The 14,249-nt window shown below is 40.4% G+C and overlaps 1 protein-coding gene across 1 annotated transcript; it reads right to left on the bottom strand.

Moving 5' to 3' along the window:
- Positions 1-940: 940 nt before the first annotated feature.
- Positions 941-13,881, bottom strand: LOC308676667 (sulfotransferase 1C2-like). Its single transcript, XM_081342655.1, has 8 exons — positions 13,838-13,881; positions 13,551-13,725; positions 13,295-13,423; positions 13,115-13,212; positions 11,617-11,743; positions 10,826-10,920; positions 1,813-1,993; positions 941-1,108 (listed from the first exon to the last, which is right to left on the bottom strand). The coding sequence occupies exons 2-8, from the start codon at positions 13,720-13,722 to the stop codon at positions 996-998; spliced, it is 915 nt and encodes a 304-aa protein (XP_081198781.1). The 5' UTR covers positions 13,723-13,725; positions 13,838-13,881; the 3' UTR covers positions 941-995.
- Positions 13,882-14,249: the final 368 nt, after the last annotated feature.

Genomic DNA, 14,249 nt, shown 5'->3' with positions numbered 1-14,249 from the left:
TGCACTTACCACCGGTACTTGCACTTCGGGCTATCACACCAGCCCCATGGTCATGTGACTGCAGTTTGGGTGCTTGGCAACCATCTTGCATTTACAACTGGTTGCAGCGTCTTGAAGTTGCAATTTGTGTCCAAATGCCCATTCAGAAGACTAGGTTTACACTTAGAACTACAGTGTTGGCTTAATAAGCATGAATTCACTTAATGAGCATTGTAATAATGTAATAATTTTATACAGGGCTTTTTTTCTCATAGAACGCTCAGAACGGAGTTTCGGTACCTTTTTTTTGATGGAACCTTGTAGGGTAGGCAAGGCGGGTTGTATGACATGTGTGAGTTCCGGCACCTTTTTCTTTCACAAAAAAAGCACTGATTTTATAGTGGCTATAAAATCAGATCCAACTTGATTTACAACTACAATGACTTACGGTAGAAATTCAAATCCCAATTGTGGTTGCACGTTGAGGTCTATACCTCTATTTGAACATAATTTGGCTTCCTTTGTGACATAATCTGTAGCTATGTATTTTATTTTGTTTTATGCATTTAAGTATGTTTTTTTTTCTGAGAAAGGGTCTGTAGGTTTCACCAGACTCTCAAAGGACTCCATGGCACAAAAAGGTTAAGAACTCTAACAGATGTAGACTCCCATTCCTCAATGTGGGGCACCCCAAATATTTTGGAATAGCAATACATTCAGAGAGTATCAGATGGGGAAAGGTACAGTGTAAATGGCCCATCTGATTGATCCTAAGCTTGCAAGCTGGTAAGTTAAACCTCACTGTTCAGTTTATGTGGTTGGTACTTTTTTCTACAAAATCTAAACGGGGATAATAGAAGTACCGTAGCAGAGAAACTGAAATAAATTCATTTCCATTTACTTGTTAATGCCAAGATCATTAAAAGAAAAGGCATACACATAGTTTGCTTTGCTCTAGCTTTCAGTGTTATATTTTATTAGATACAAGGAAAAACAAACATTTCAAGAGATGTGGTTTACAATTGAGTGTGGAATGTCAGGCCACTGTCTGCTAGTAAGTGGACACAGAGATCATCTAGCTGTTCACTTTGAGCCACAGTGAACTGTTTTTTCCAGTCACCAACAGTGCCTGCAGGTAAGAAAATAATCCAGAATATAAAACACAGCAATAATAATTAACTGATTAGATTGATTAATAACTTTAATTGACTAAAGCAGTGGTCCTGTAACATAGGGTGCATAAACACATACACACACACACACAAATACGCAGAGAGAGAGAGAGAGAGAGAGAGACAGGGAAAGTCACAGTCTGTCTTCCAGTCATTAACCCAACAGCATTTTGCAGAGTCCTGTAATACCTCTTATTATGAATTCACTGCTCGGAGAGTTAACTGTCCTGAATTTGGAATTATATGTAAGAAAGTCAGCATATCTGAGCATGATAATGCTCACTCTGAAGCAACAGCCAACAATAACGATGCATTTAGTATTGAAGATAACACCTTTGCAGGGATGTGCCATTTTGGCGCATTGGTTAGAGCGCAGTATTGCAGGTTAATTCTGCTGACAGCAGTTCGGCAGTTTGATTCTCACTGGGCCAAGGTTGACTCAGCCTTCCATCCTTCCAAGGTCGGTCAAATGAGGGTCCACATTGTTGGGGGCAATATGCTGACTCTGTACACCACTTAGAGAGTGTTGTAAAGCACTGTGAAACCGTATAGAAGTCTAAGTGCCATTGCTATTAATGGCCCTTTTCTAAATATAAACATAAAGGAATTAGTTTTCACTACTGCACTCAACAACAGAACATGTGGCCAGAGTCAACATTACCTTTTCTCATGAATGGAGAGATGTCTTGGTCTAAAAGGGAACTAGGTATGGTGCTGTAATTAGCCATGGGGTTTGTCTTCATGCTCTCAAACTTTGTATGTTGCACAATCTCACCCACAACTGCTCCTGGGAGCTCTGATCCCAGGAATTGGGCGACCTTCTGGATTTCTCGGGCTGGATCCTATGAAGTTAGACAGAAAAGGAAGACTGTGAGTAAAATTCTGTGAGTAAAATTCTTCCATTTGTGTGCATGATTCAGAGACTGAGAGTAAAATTCTTCCATTTGTGTGCATGATTCAGAGGCTAACTGAAATATTGTTGCACTTTTTTTTATTGAAAAGTTTTAAAATACATTTTATCTTTAACAATCCCTCCCTCCCCCTCCCCAACCTATCCCTCCCTACCCCTCCCCCCCCTTCCCCCCCTCCCCCCCCCCCCGACTTCCCAGAGCTAAGTACAGGGTATAAAAACAAAGAACAATCATAAACATCCCTATGCTACCAACAATAAATTCTTAAATCTATCACTCTCTAGCTCATATAAAATAACTACAAGCAATATTAATATTACATATAAAAAGAAAGAAAAAAGAAAAAAAAGAAAGGAAGACTTATTCAAATGCTAAGTGAAACTTTTTAGTCCCATATTTCTTCTGAATATATTCAATCCATTTTTCCCACTCCCTAATATAGCGTTCTTGCGAATGATCTTTCAAATAAGCCGAAATCTTTGCCATTTTTGCCAGGTCAGAAACCTTTAAAGTCCATTCTTCTATAGTCGGCAGCTCCTCCTTCTTCCAATACTGACCTATTAAAAGTCTTGCTGCTGTAACTAAATTTAACATCAACTTAGTGTCCACAACAGTAGCACCTGTAATTATACCCAACAAAAAAAATTGCGACAAAACTTTATCTTTTGCTTGAAGATCTTCTGCATATTCCACCAAATTTTTTTTTTATTAAAAAGTTTTAACATACATTTTATCTTTAACAATCCCCCCTCCCCCTCCCATACCCATCCCTCCCTACCCCTCCCCCCTTCCCCCCCCCCCCCGACTTCCCAAAGCTAAGTACAGGGTATAAAAACAAATAAAAACAATCATAAGCATCCAAATGCTAACAACCACAAACTCTAAAATCTATCACTCTCTAGCTCAAATAGGATAACTACAAACACTATTACTATTAAATATATAAAAAAAAGAAAAAAGAAAAGAAAGGAAGACTTATTCAAATGCTACATGAAACTTTTTAGTCCCGTATTTGTTCTGGATATACTCAATCCATTTTCTCCACTCCATAATGTAACGTTCTTGCGAGTGATCTTTCAAATAAGCCGATATCTTTGCCATCTCTGCCAGGTCTGAAACCTTTAAAGTCCATTCTTCTATAGTCGGCAGTTCCTCCTTCTTCCAATACTGACCTATTAAGAGTCTTGCTGCCGTAATTAAGTTCAACATCAACTTAGTGTCCACAACAGTAGCTTCTGTAATTATACCCAACAGAAAGAATTGCGGACAAAACTTTATCTTTTGCTTGAAGATCTTCTGCATATTCCACCAAATTTTTATCCAAAAGGCCTTAACCTTTTTGCAAGTCCACCATATGTGAAAATATGTTGCATCTTCGTCACCACACCTCCAGCATTTGGGCTGATAGTTCGGATACATACTTGCAAGCTTTTTAGGATCTAAATGCCATCTATAAAACATTTTATAAAAGTTCTCTCTTAAATTTTGAGCTTGTGTAAATTTTACGTTCCTCACCCAGATCTTTTCCCACGTGTCCATTGTAATAACTTCTTGGATATTTTGGGCCCATTTTATCATGCAATCTTTAACAAGTTCTGTTTCTGAGTCAATTTCTATCAATGCAAGATATATCCGTTTAATATGTGCAGGACCCTGATTTCTAATTTGCTTTATCAGATTCTCATCAGTCATTGTAAAACCAATTTTCAGATCTTCTTTCCACCTGGCCCGTAGCTGAATATATTGAAACCAAGTTTGAATAATCTTCTCATCTCGCAAGAGATCGTACGGTTTCAGACACCAGACATTTCTTTCCAGACTTAAAATCTCCTTATACGTAGTCACATCATGTTTAAAACCAACATTTATATTTTCTATTGCGTGTTTTGGAATTGCCCACAATGGTATCTTACAATCTAACTTATGTCTATACTTCTTCCAGACTCTCAACAATGCCTGTCTTAAAATATGCACTTTGAACACATTATCTACCTTCTTATCATACAACAAATATGCATGCCAGCCAAATAACAAGTCGTGGCCCTCAAGATTTAATAATCTCTCTTGCGTCAACTTAATCCAATCACTTATTCCTGCTAACGCAGCAGCTTCATAATATAATTTAAGATTGGGCATTTTAAGGCCACCTCTTTCACGAGTATCCTGCATAATCTTAAGTTTAACTCGTGGCCTTTTCCCTGCCCAAACAAATTTATTGATACCTCGCTGCCATTCCTCCAGATTAGCATCTTTCTTAAGAACCGGTATCATTTGAAATAAAAATAAAAATTTAGGCAGGACATTCATTTTCACTGCTGCAATTCTTCCCAGCAAGGACAATTGCAGTTTTTCCCAACTCTCCAATTCTTTTTGAATTTTTCCCCATAACTTTTCATAGTTATTTTTATATAACTTTGTATTAGAGGGTGACAAAAACACCCCCAAATATTTGACCCTTTTAACAATCTCAAATCCAGTTAATCCTTCTAAAAGGGCCTTTTGCGATACTGTCATATTTTTGGCCAGAATTTTAGTTTTTTGTACATTAACTTTAAATCCAGAAACCTTCCCATATTGTATTATTATCTCCATCAGGTCCACAACAGAGTTTTCCGGCTGGGTCACCGTAACAACCAGATCATCTGCGAACGCTCTCAATCTATAATCCTGATCTCTAATTTGTATACCCTTAATTCTTTCCGAGTTCCGTATTTTTACCAATAATATCTCCAATGTTAACACAAATAACAAAGGCGATAACGGACACCCTTGCCTTGTGCCCTTCTCAATATTACAAGCTTCAGTCAAGCTATTGTTAACTATTATTCGGGCAGTTTGTTTTTGATATAATGCCCTAATTGGTTGCAAAAATTTATCCCCAAAATTCGTTTTATCTAGAACTTTCATCAAAAATTGCCAATTCAATTGATCAAAAGCTTTTTCAGCATCTAAAAAAATTAGCGCCGCAGGGATCTGGTTATTCCTTTCCAAAAACTCTAACACATCAACTATATGCCTTACATTATTTTTCATTTGCCTACCACTAATAAACCCAGTTTGATCCCCATGAATCACCTGTTGCAGAACCCTCATCAGTCTATTAGCCAACACCTTAGCAAATATCTTATAATCTGTATTTAGAAGTGATATCGGTCTATAGTTTTTAACTTGAGTAGCATCTTGATCTTCCTTCGGTATCAAAGAGATACAAGCAGTTCTCCAAGACGGAGGCACCTTTCCCCCTCTCTGAATTATCTGAAACAGCTCCTTTAACGGCTTTATCAACTCCATTTGTAGATTTTTGTAGTAGACCGCAGTCAAACCATCCGTACCTGGTGCTTTATCCAACTTCAATTCCTTAATTGCTGTAAGAATTTCTTCTTCTGTTATCAATTGGTTAATCTGCTCTTTTTGTGCCTGCGTAAGAACCGGGATGCTAGCATTCTCCAGATATACATCAATATCTTTTTCATTAATCTTCTCCTTGGCATATAATTTAGAATAAAAGTCCAGAAAGGCCTCCTTAATAAGATCCTGTTGAAACACAACCTTTCCCTTATGTTCAATTTTATCTATATTAGAAGCCCTCTGCTTTTTCCTTAGTCTATAAGCTAGCCATCTACCTGGCTTGTTAGCATTGCAAAAAGTATTATGCCTAGCAAACCGCAAATTGGTTGCCACTTGGTCAGCCATTAATTTATCAAATTGTCCTCTTAATAGCTTGATAACCTCCTTAGTCTTCACATCCAATGGATTCAAAATCAAGGCCTTTTCTTTTTCCCTAATTTCATTCTCCAATTCTTTCCTTCTGGCTTCCAAAGTACGTCTGTGTTTATTATTCATATATATCAACACCCCTCTCATATAGGCCTTGCTAGCATCCCAAACCATGTCCATAGAAGTATCCTTATTCATATTAATTTCAAAAAAATCCTTCATCCACTGTTTACATTCTTCCACGTTTCTCTGATTTCTAAACAAGTTCTCATTTACGCGCCACGAGCGCCTATCTCTATTGTCCTTATTGATCTCTAACCAAACTGGACTATGGTCAGAAATAGCTCTTGCACAGATCTTTACCTTCTTAATCCTAGAAAAAAAATCATTGGTCAACAGAATAAAATCAATCCTAGAAAAAGATTGATGTCTATCAGAAAAAAAAAGTATAATCCTTTTCATGCAGGTGAATGTCACGCCAAATATCTCGCAGTTCCAAATCATCCTTCATTTCAAAAAAAGATTTAGGCAATCTGGCATGACTCGGAGAGCGCTTAAAAAGACCAGCCTTATCCATCTGTACATCCAAAACACCATTCCAGTCCCCCATAAAAATAAATGATTTGTAATCCAATTGGGTAAGCTTTGTATGAAGTAAGCTAAAAAAAATCAGCTTGCTGTTGATTAGGAGCATACAGTCCAACTAAAAGCGTTTTTTTGCCTTCTAGCAGCAACTCTATCACAAGATATCTACCATGTTTATCTGCTTCAATTAGTTCCGCTGATAAAGTAGTTTTAACATAAACAACCACTCCATTTTTCTTATTCATCGCAGAGGCAACAAATTGCGTGCCCAATCTTGAATTGGATAAATACTTTTGGTCCATAACCCTAATATGCGTTTCTTGCAAACATATAACATCAATCTTGAATTGTTTTAAATATTGAAAAACTTTCTTTCTCTTCTGCGGTGAATTTAGTCCATTAACGTTCCAGGTTAGAAATTTAGTCGCCATGCGTGGCATCCCGAAGCTGTTGGAGCAGATCTTTAATAGCCCCTCTGTCTTCTTTGGGCCGTGCTCCTCCCACTGCTTCGCTGTAAGTACGCTTTGAGAATTCCATAAACTTCTGTTGGTCTTGCTCTTTTGTTTGTTTTGCTCGTTTTAAAGCGGCCCGTGTCACCCTCTGCTCTCCAGCAACAGCCAACGAGGTTGTACTTTGATCCCCTCCAGCACCATTCTCCTCTTTCTGTCCACCTTCAGCCTCTTGAGATTTCCCTTCTCCAAATCCCTTTGCAGCTTCCAAAAGTGATAATGGGGTCGCTTTTAAAACATTATTGTAGAAATCACGCGCCTGTGTCACAGTAACCAGACGGTATCTTTTGCCTTCATGCATCACCACCAATCCGACAGGAATCTCCCATCTAAACTTTATTTCACGTTGCTTGAGTTCTTGCACAAGAAATGCAAAATCCTTCCTTCTCCTTAGAATCTTTGGAGGAATTTCTTTTAAAACCAAAACTTCTTGGTCAGCAATCACAACTTTAGTATCATAAGCGGCTTGAATAACTTCATCTCTGGTTTCTCTCTTTATAAAATAGACCACCACATCTCTAGGTAGCTTTCTCTGTCTAGCAATCCATGAGTTTACACGAAAAACTTTATCCATGCATCCCTTTATTTCAGATGCTGACTGATCCAATACTGCTTCCAACGCCTCAGAAATCAACTGCTTTAGGTCTTCTTTAGGATTCTCTTTTAAGCCTCTGATTCTGATAGCATGCTGCATCTGATGATACTGGACAAGACTCAATTCTCCGTCCATTCTATCCCTTAAATCTTCATTCTCCAGTACCTTTACTTCTAATATAGCATTCTTTTGACTCAAATCCTCCACTTTTTCATCCAAGCTTTGCACTGTAGACAAAATGTCTACCCTCATCGCACTAAACTTCTCTTCCATCCTCTCCTCCATTACTTTAAACTTCTCTTCTATCCTCTCCTCCAATTTCTCCAATTTCTCCTCCACCTTTGCCAACTTGTCACCCAGCATTTCTGATATTACCTGGGATTGTTTTTCCAAGGCATCTACTAGCTCTTTCGATGTCAATGCAGCAGGAGGAAGGAAAGCTTGCAACGATGTCTGTTGCACCGGGGAAGTTCCCGCACTCCGAAGAGTTTTTGAGGGAGGTTTAGCCGCCATCTTTTCACTTTCACTTGTTGCGCACTTTCACTTTAGGTTTATAAAGTCCATTAAGCTAGAGAATAAGAATAAAAGTCCTCTTCACCTTGACCTCCTGTACCGCTCTGCCTGCTCCTTTTTATTCCAAGGTCTTTCCTTCTGGCAGGGGTGGTCGCAAACCCCTGGCTCTGCTCCAAAAATCCCGGAGCAGAGACGCTGAACAGCTGGGAGCAACCCAGGCTACGGGGGAGTTCAATCCTTCAGCCGCCCAAGCTTTAAGCTCAGGCGGCCCCGGAGAACTCAACCCCTACCTGGGGCCTCACCCCCTCCTCTTCTCCCGAGGAGGGGGCTTCAAATCCACCCGAACAGCTGATCGGCGCTGTTTCGGGTGAAAACAACTCAGCTGAGCAGCGGGCAGCCCGAAACGGCTGTCTCCGGTGCCGCGCCGCCACCGGAAGTCATATTGTTGCACTTTTTTGGGGGGCTCATCTTTGATCACTGCTTGGAATACTGGTTCTGGGCAATTGACAAATCCTAATGTAGAATAAAAAGATTAAAATCCATCTAAAAATTATAAAACAGTTCTTTTAGGACTGGGAAAAATAAACATCTTAAGTCCTTTCCTAAATTGCAAGTCTCATCTCCATAGCAAGTTCTGTAGTTTAGGTCTTACCATGAGAAAGACAGAATTAGAATTACAATACATAATATAATATAATATAATATAATATAATATAATATAATATAATATAATATAATATAATATAATATAATATAATACAATACAATACAATACAATACAATACAATACAATACAATACAATACAATACAATACAATACAATACAATACAATACAATATGATGCGGCTGCTTTGATTTGCTTTACCCTCACATCTACACAAACAGAATCTACATGTCCAACTCCCTCCCCTGCTGCCTCACCCCAGTCTAAATCCCCCCTCTGGGGAATTCTGGGAGTTGAAGTCTACACCCAGGGCTTTTTTTGTCATAGAACGCTCAGAATGGAGTTCCGGCACCTTTTTTGGATGGAACCTTGTAGGGTAGGCAAGGCGGGTTGTATAACATGTGTGAGTTCCGGCACATTTTTCTTTTACAAAAAAAGCACTGTCAACACCTCTTCAAGTTGTCAAGGTTGAAGAACATTGGGCTAGTCCAGGGGAAGGCAACCTCGGCTCTTTTATGACTCGTGGACTTCAACTCCCAGAATTCCTGAGTCAGCTGACTCAGGAATTCTGGGAGTTGAAGTCCACGAGTCATAAAAGAGCTGAAGTTGCCTACCCCTGGGCTAGTCATTCAATGCATCTGATGAAGTAAGTTGTAGCTCACAAGTTTGTACTTTTGTATAAAATGTGTAACTTGGAAAAGTTGCTACCTTCTGATTTCTTTGATGCTCTAAGTAATCTGGACCCAAGCCATGCAAAACTACTTGAATTTACTCTGGAAAGCAAGTGCCAATTATTGGCACTCTTTCAACACCAGATGCAATATGTCCTTTTGCTGCCACATTCTGGGCCAATGACAATTTCCAGACTGTCTCCACCCCGCCCAAACAAAGATTAAACAGCATTTCATCATCTAGATACCTGATAAGCAATGTATGTATTACCAATTGCCCAATCTCAAACCTCTAAGAATGGGTACCACTGGTTTATAAACTGATGCCAATTCAAAGAACTTCTTCACCATGAATACAATGGGACCATCTGCAGTCAGTACTGTACTAAATCCAGGAGCTTCCCTAAGTTTCCGTTAATGGGAATGTCAGCTTCCAGAATCAGCACCCCTTGTTTAGGCATTGTGTGTTTATGAGAGAGAGAGAGAGCACATGTGGAGGCCAAACATGAGGAAAGAGTACAATAGTCCAGGGCAGAGGACTCCAAACTTGGCAACTACCATATAAGACTTGTGGACTTCCACTCCAGAATTCCTCTGCTGGCTGAGGAGTTCTGGAAGTTGAAGTCCACAAGTCTTAAAGTTGCCAAGTTTGGAGACCCCTGATCTAGTAGACCTTGCCTAGAGTAGAATTTCATTACCAGAAAGAAGTTGACAAAATAAGCCAAAATCAGGCTTGAGGATACTACTACTTTTATGCATCGTACCTATTGTCCAGATCTTATCATATTAACTGAAGTCAATCAAATCAGTATTAGCACAGAATTCCACATTTGGAGCCGCTGTATTGAGACGAGGTCCTTCTTATAAACCAAGGGAAAGTGCCGACAAAGTTAAACTAAGATTTATGAAGAAAAGAGCTCTTGAGTTTACTTATACAACACCCCCCATGAACAACTGCCCTCAGTGTCCCCTGTGATTCAGCAAGAAAGAGTAATAAAACAATTAGAGACATCAATACAAAGATAATGAGAATCAATGCCCCTGGAAGGATTTATAGCTCTAAAAGATATGCAAGTAAGACTACAATTTTATGGTTCCTGGGATAGCATTCAAGAGGCCATAAAATATATCATAACTCCCCTTAAAACATGTGGGAATCTCTCAACAAATTTTAATGTCTCCTTAGAAAGTTCTTAAGCACTTAATGCTCTGATTAGGAGCTCCAATGATGGGAGATAAAAAGGACGGATTAGGTGCATAGCTGGGGCAATTCAAATATTACTAGGAAGTTGTTGATCTGCCATCAATAATCCAGGGAACTGCTATTATGAGCCAGCCAGGGCTTTATATGTGTCAAAAGATCTGATTTTAGAACTTTCTAAAGGGGTTGATGAATTTCTTGTCATGACTGATTATAAAGAATAAAGTTAAATCCTGAGACGGTACAGATGAGATGGAATTGTGATATGTTTATGTCTGTGCACTGTGTCCCAAAACAAGTCATCTACCTTCTTTAAGTCTTCATAGAAGATATATAGAATTGGGTGACGATTTTTAGCTTCCCACCAACCTTGAACGTGATCAAACCAGGAGCCCCAGGCAACTGCAATAAAATAAAAAGAAATTCAAGGAATTAAACTTATCCTATGTTTCCTTCCATCTTTTAGTAGAGGTTGATTCATCTGGAGCCCTCTGTGATCCAGCCACCCACCCAATCTCCACCTTCCCTTTCTTTTTCTTTTCTCCATACCAATTCACTGTTCCTTTCCTTCCATCTGTTGCTTGTCTACTATCTCCTTATCAAGCAGCAGCATTAGCAGTTTCTTTTTAACTTTTAAAAGAATTGGATGTGTTGCCCACCCCAGACAAGCTATAGTCACTTCTGAACTTCTAGGATCTCTAGGAAAGAGAGGAAGATGTGGAAGGGAAAAGGACACAATCCCTGATTGTTTTGTAATACACACACGTACTGGAGGGGAATCATGGACTCCAAGACATTTAGAGGGCACCTACCTTGGGGAAGCTGATGATTGATAGAAAGATAGAAAGTCAGTCAGACTGACAGACACATGCTTATTTTCAGAATTGGAAGAAAAACACTGAAGGATTTGTAAGCTCACACCGAGCACAATTAATTGCATCTCACAGGCATTTCTAGCAAGTCCTTCTTCTTCCATAAAGGTAGTCGAAAGTCAAAAACTAGACCAAAGATACAGGGTCATTCCTGACTATAATCAGATATCCTGAACCTGCTGTGGTGCATCTGCTCTACTGTTTTCCACCTCTAATATCTACTCACTCTTTCCAGCAATAAATTTCTCCAGAAACTCATCCCAGTTTCCAGACTCTGGCATCAATTTGCTAATACGATGGAAGTGGAAATAGGAAACTGCGATGTCCTTGATGTTTCTGGCCACATAAATGATCTGGGGAAATAAAGCACTAAGGATGAAAATCCAGGAATTCTAGCTTCTAGTTTTTCACTATTGAAGAGGCACAATTTTCTATTTAGCTGCAGATCTATCAGGTGGTGCAAACTTCTAGTTTGCCTTTCATGACGTTGGTGGTCAAAATATCTTGAGGGGTTTTGTCTAATACTTTGCTGAAAATCTATGACCACAACATTCCTGTTATGTGCTTACAGGGGAAGGAAACAGAATTGGACCTAACAAGCTTCCTTCCCGCACTCCACCTGCATGGGCCAAGCGATCTTGGAGATGGGGACAAAACTTTGCCATCACTTCATCCAGTTTCAGAAAGAAAGCAACAACTATGAAGCATCTCTTCCCAGGATGGCTGCATTAGCAAACATTCCAGCTGGGCAAGTTAGTAGTGCTTTGCTCGATTTTGACCACCTCGTGTGACCCACCCACCCTTTGGGTAGAAGACTTGCCCCTTGCCAAACCACCTGAAAATGTAGGTGTCATTATAGTTGGGAAGCAAGGAGCTTTACTTGAGGCATGGCAAGTAGGATCACCTTTTAGGACAGCCTGATTAAGCCTCTGGGCTAGAGATTACCATCCCTGACCTCCTACCTAAACTATAATTAAAGACATAAGATGTCAGTTTACCCATGGTAGATCTACAATGACAGCTGCTGACAGCTGCAAACTTACAAGCTGGCTCATGGGTGTATTTTCCCATTAATTGCACCCATTCCAGACTTTACAGCTTGCAGAACTGTACTTTGAATGGATATAATCACAGTTAGATACGACAGGGATTTTTTTTTCAACCAGAGTAGAAAACCATGCCTCTGGTGCAGTGCACACTACCAGCACCCCTAGATAGCAACTGTGACAGTGATCGAAAATGCCCCAAATTCCTACCACTTTGGAACTTTCATGAATGAGAATTTCCCTTTTTCTTATGCCAGGGGTGGGGAACCATGACCCCTTTGATGACTTGTGGACTTCAACTCCCAGAATTCCTGAGCCAGCAGGAATAAGTCATAAAAGGGCGATGGCATAATTATCCCAAAGATGCTTTTTCATGAGGCAACTTGACTTCCTTGTTTTTTTTTCTTGGAAGATGTTTCGCTTCTCATCCAAGAAGCTCCTTCAGCTCTGTTTCAGCTCTGAAAAGCTGACCCTTACCCCCAACTCAAGAATCCCTGCTCTTTCAGCTTATCGTTCATAAACAACACAAGGAGCAAGTCAGCCGAAGCAAACCAGGTTTGTTCTCTGTCGGGATGGCTTGCAATCCCAGAGGTTTTTAGAGTACGACAGAGCCCAATGTATCTTCCAAGGTTTGTCCAAGTCCCCTCAGATCTGACCACATCACTCAGGAGTCCTGACCTTGCAATTCTGCGCCCAGAAGGAAGGGGGTAGGAGATGAACTGGCAGGTGACTTTTGAGTGTGCGTGGGGAGGCCATTGCCTCTGCTTCTTCAAAACCTAAAAAAGTTCGAATGGTATCTTCAGCTCTCTGCACTTCCCATTTGCTCACAGTCTCTCCAAAGCCAAACTTTCTCCTCACCTGTGCGGATGGGTTTGGGGGGGCACATCTCTATGAATGGCATCCGTTCATAGATGGGAGCCCGAGCACATTTCTGAGGGTCCCCTCCCTGGTGGATCATGTCTACTATTTCTTGCATCCACGTTGTCCCTGCCAAGCAAGGGGCAAGAGAGAAACAAGTTATGGAGGCAACCCATGGCTCTTGTTCTCCCTGGCTGTCCTCCCATTTCTACGTCCTGTTGTACCAATATTCCATGTCTCCTTTAATCATGCTTACCTGCTTTGGGATACGTGCAAATGAGAAGGTCATCGGGCCGAGCCTTAAAGCCCCATATAGCATCCCATTGCTCCACTACGGTCTCGGGCAAAGGAACTCCTTCAATCTCCACCAACTGTAAGCGTTTGATAGATGCAGGATCCATATCTTCTATTCCCTTCTGAACGTCCATCTTCTGATGGGACAAGGGAAAATATTAATTTTAGCCCACCACCAGCCTCAGAAGCCAGCCCCCTTGATCTATTCCCTTGGGTGCCATCAGTTGGCGCTAGAGTAATAAGACCTACCAAGTCTTCACGTATCTCTCCGTGAAGTCTGATGTCCTTCTTTGACTTGATCGCTCTGCCTCTCGTCCTGAAGTGATCTGTGGGTGTGCCGGCAGGAATGCAGGGCGTGTGCCTCTTCTCACATAGTCTTTAAGCCAGGGTTTTCGAATGAGTTCTCTGACTCTGAAGGAGTTAAACTTGGCATGGGTCTGAGTGGACCTCTTCTGTGTTGCAATTTTTTTTTTTATTGAAAAGTTTTACATACAATTTTTCCCTTAAAAAATCCCCCCTCCCCCCCCTTCTCCCTCCCCCCCTTCCTCTCCCCCCTCCCCCCTCCCCCCCGACTTCCCAGAGCTAAATACAAGGTATATATATAAAAAAAACAATCATAAACAACCATATACTAACAACCATAAACTCTAAAATCTATCAC

Source organism: Vipera berus (genome assembly GCF_964194415.1).
Source record: "Vipera berus genome assembly, chromosome: W".
Classification (NCBI taxonomy): Eukaryota; Metazoa; Chordata; class Lepidosauria; order Squamata; family Viperidae; genus Vipera; species Vipera berus.
This window is presented reverse-complemented; position numbering and strand designations above follow the sequence as displayed.

Bases quoted from the DNA above. Each gene is read 5' to 3' on its own strand.
- LOC308676667 (XM_081342655.1), bottom strand. From the start codon at position 13,722: ATGGACGTTCAGAAGGGAATAGAAGATATGGATCCTGCATCTATCAAA. The intron at 13,424-13,550 runs GTAAGCATGATT...CTTGCTTGGCAG, and splicing joins TTGCACGTATCCCAAAGCAG to GGACAACGTGGATGCAAGAA. The intron at 1,994-10,825 runs GTAGATGACTTG...CTAACTTCATAG, and splicing joins TCTATGAAGACTTAAAGAAG to GATCCAGCCCGAGAAATCCA.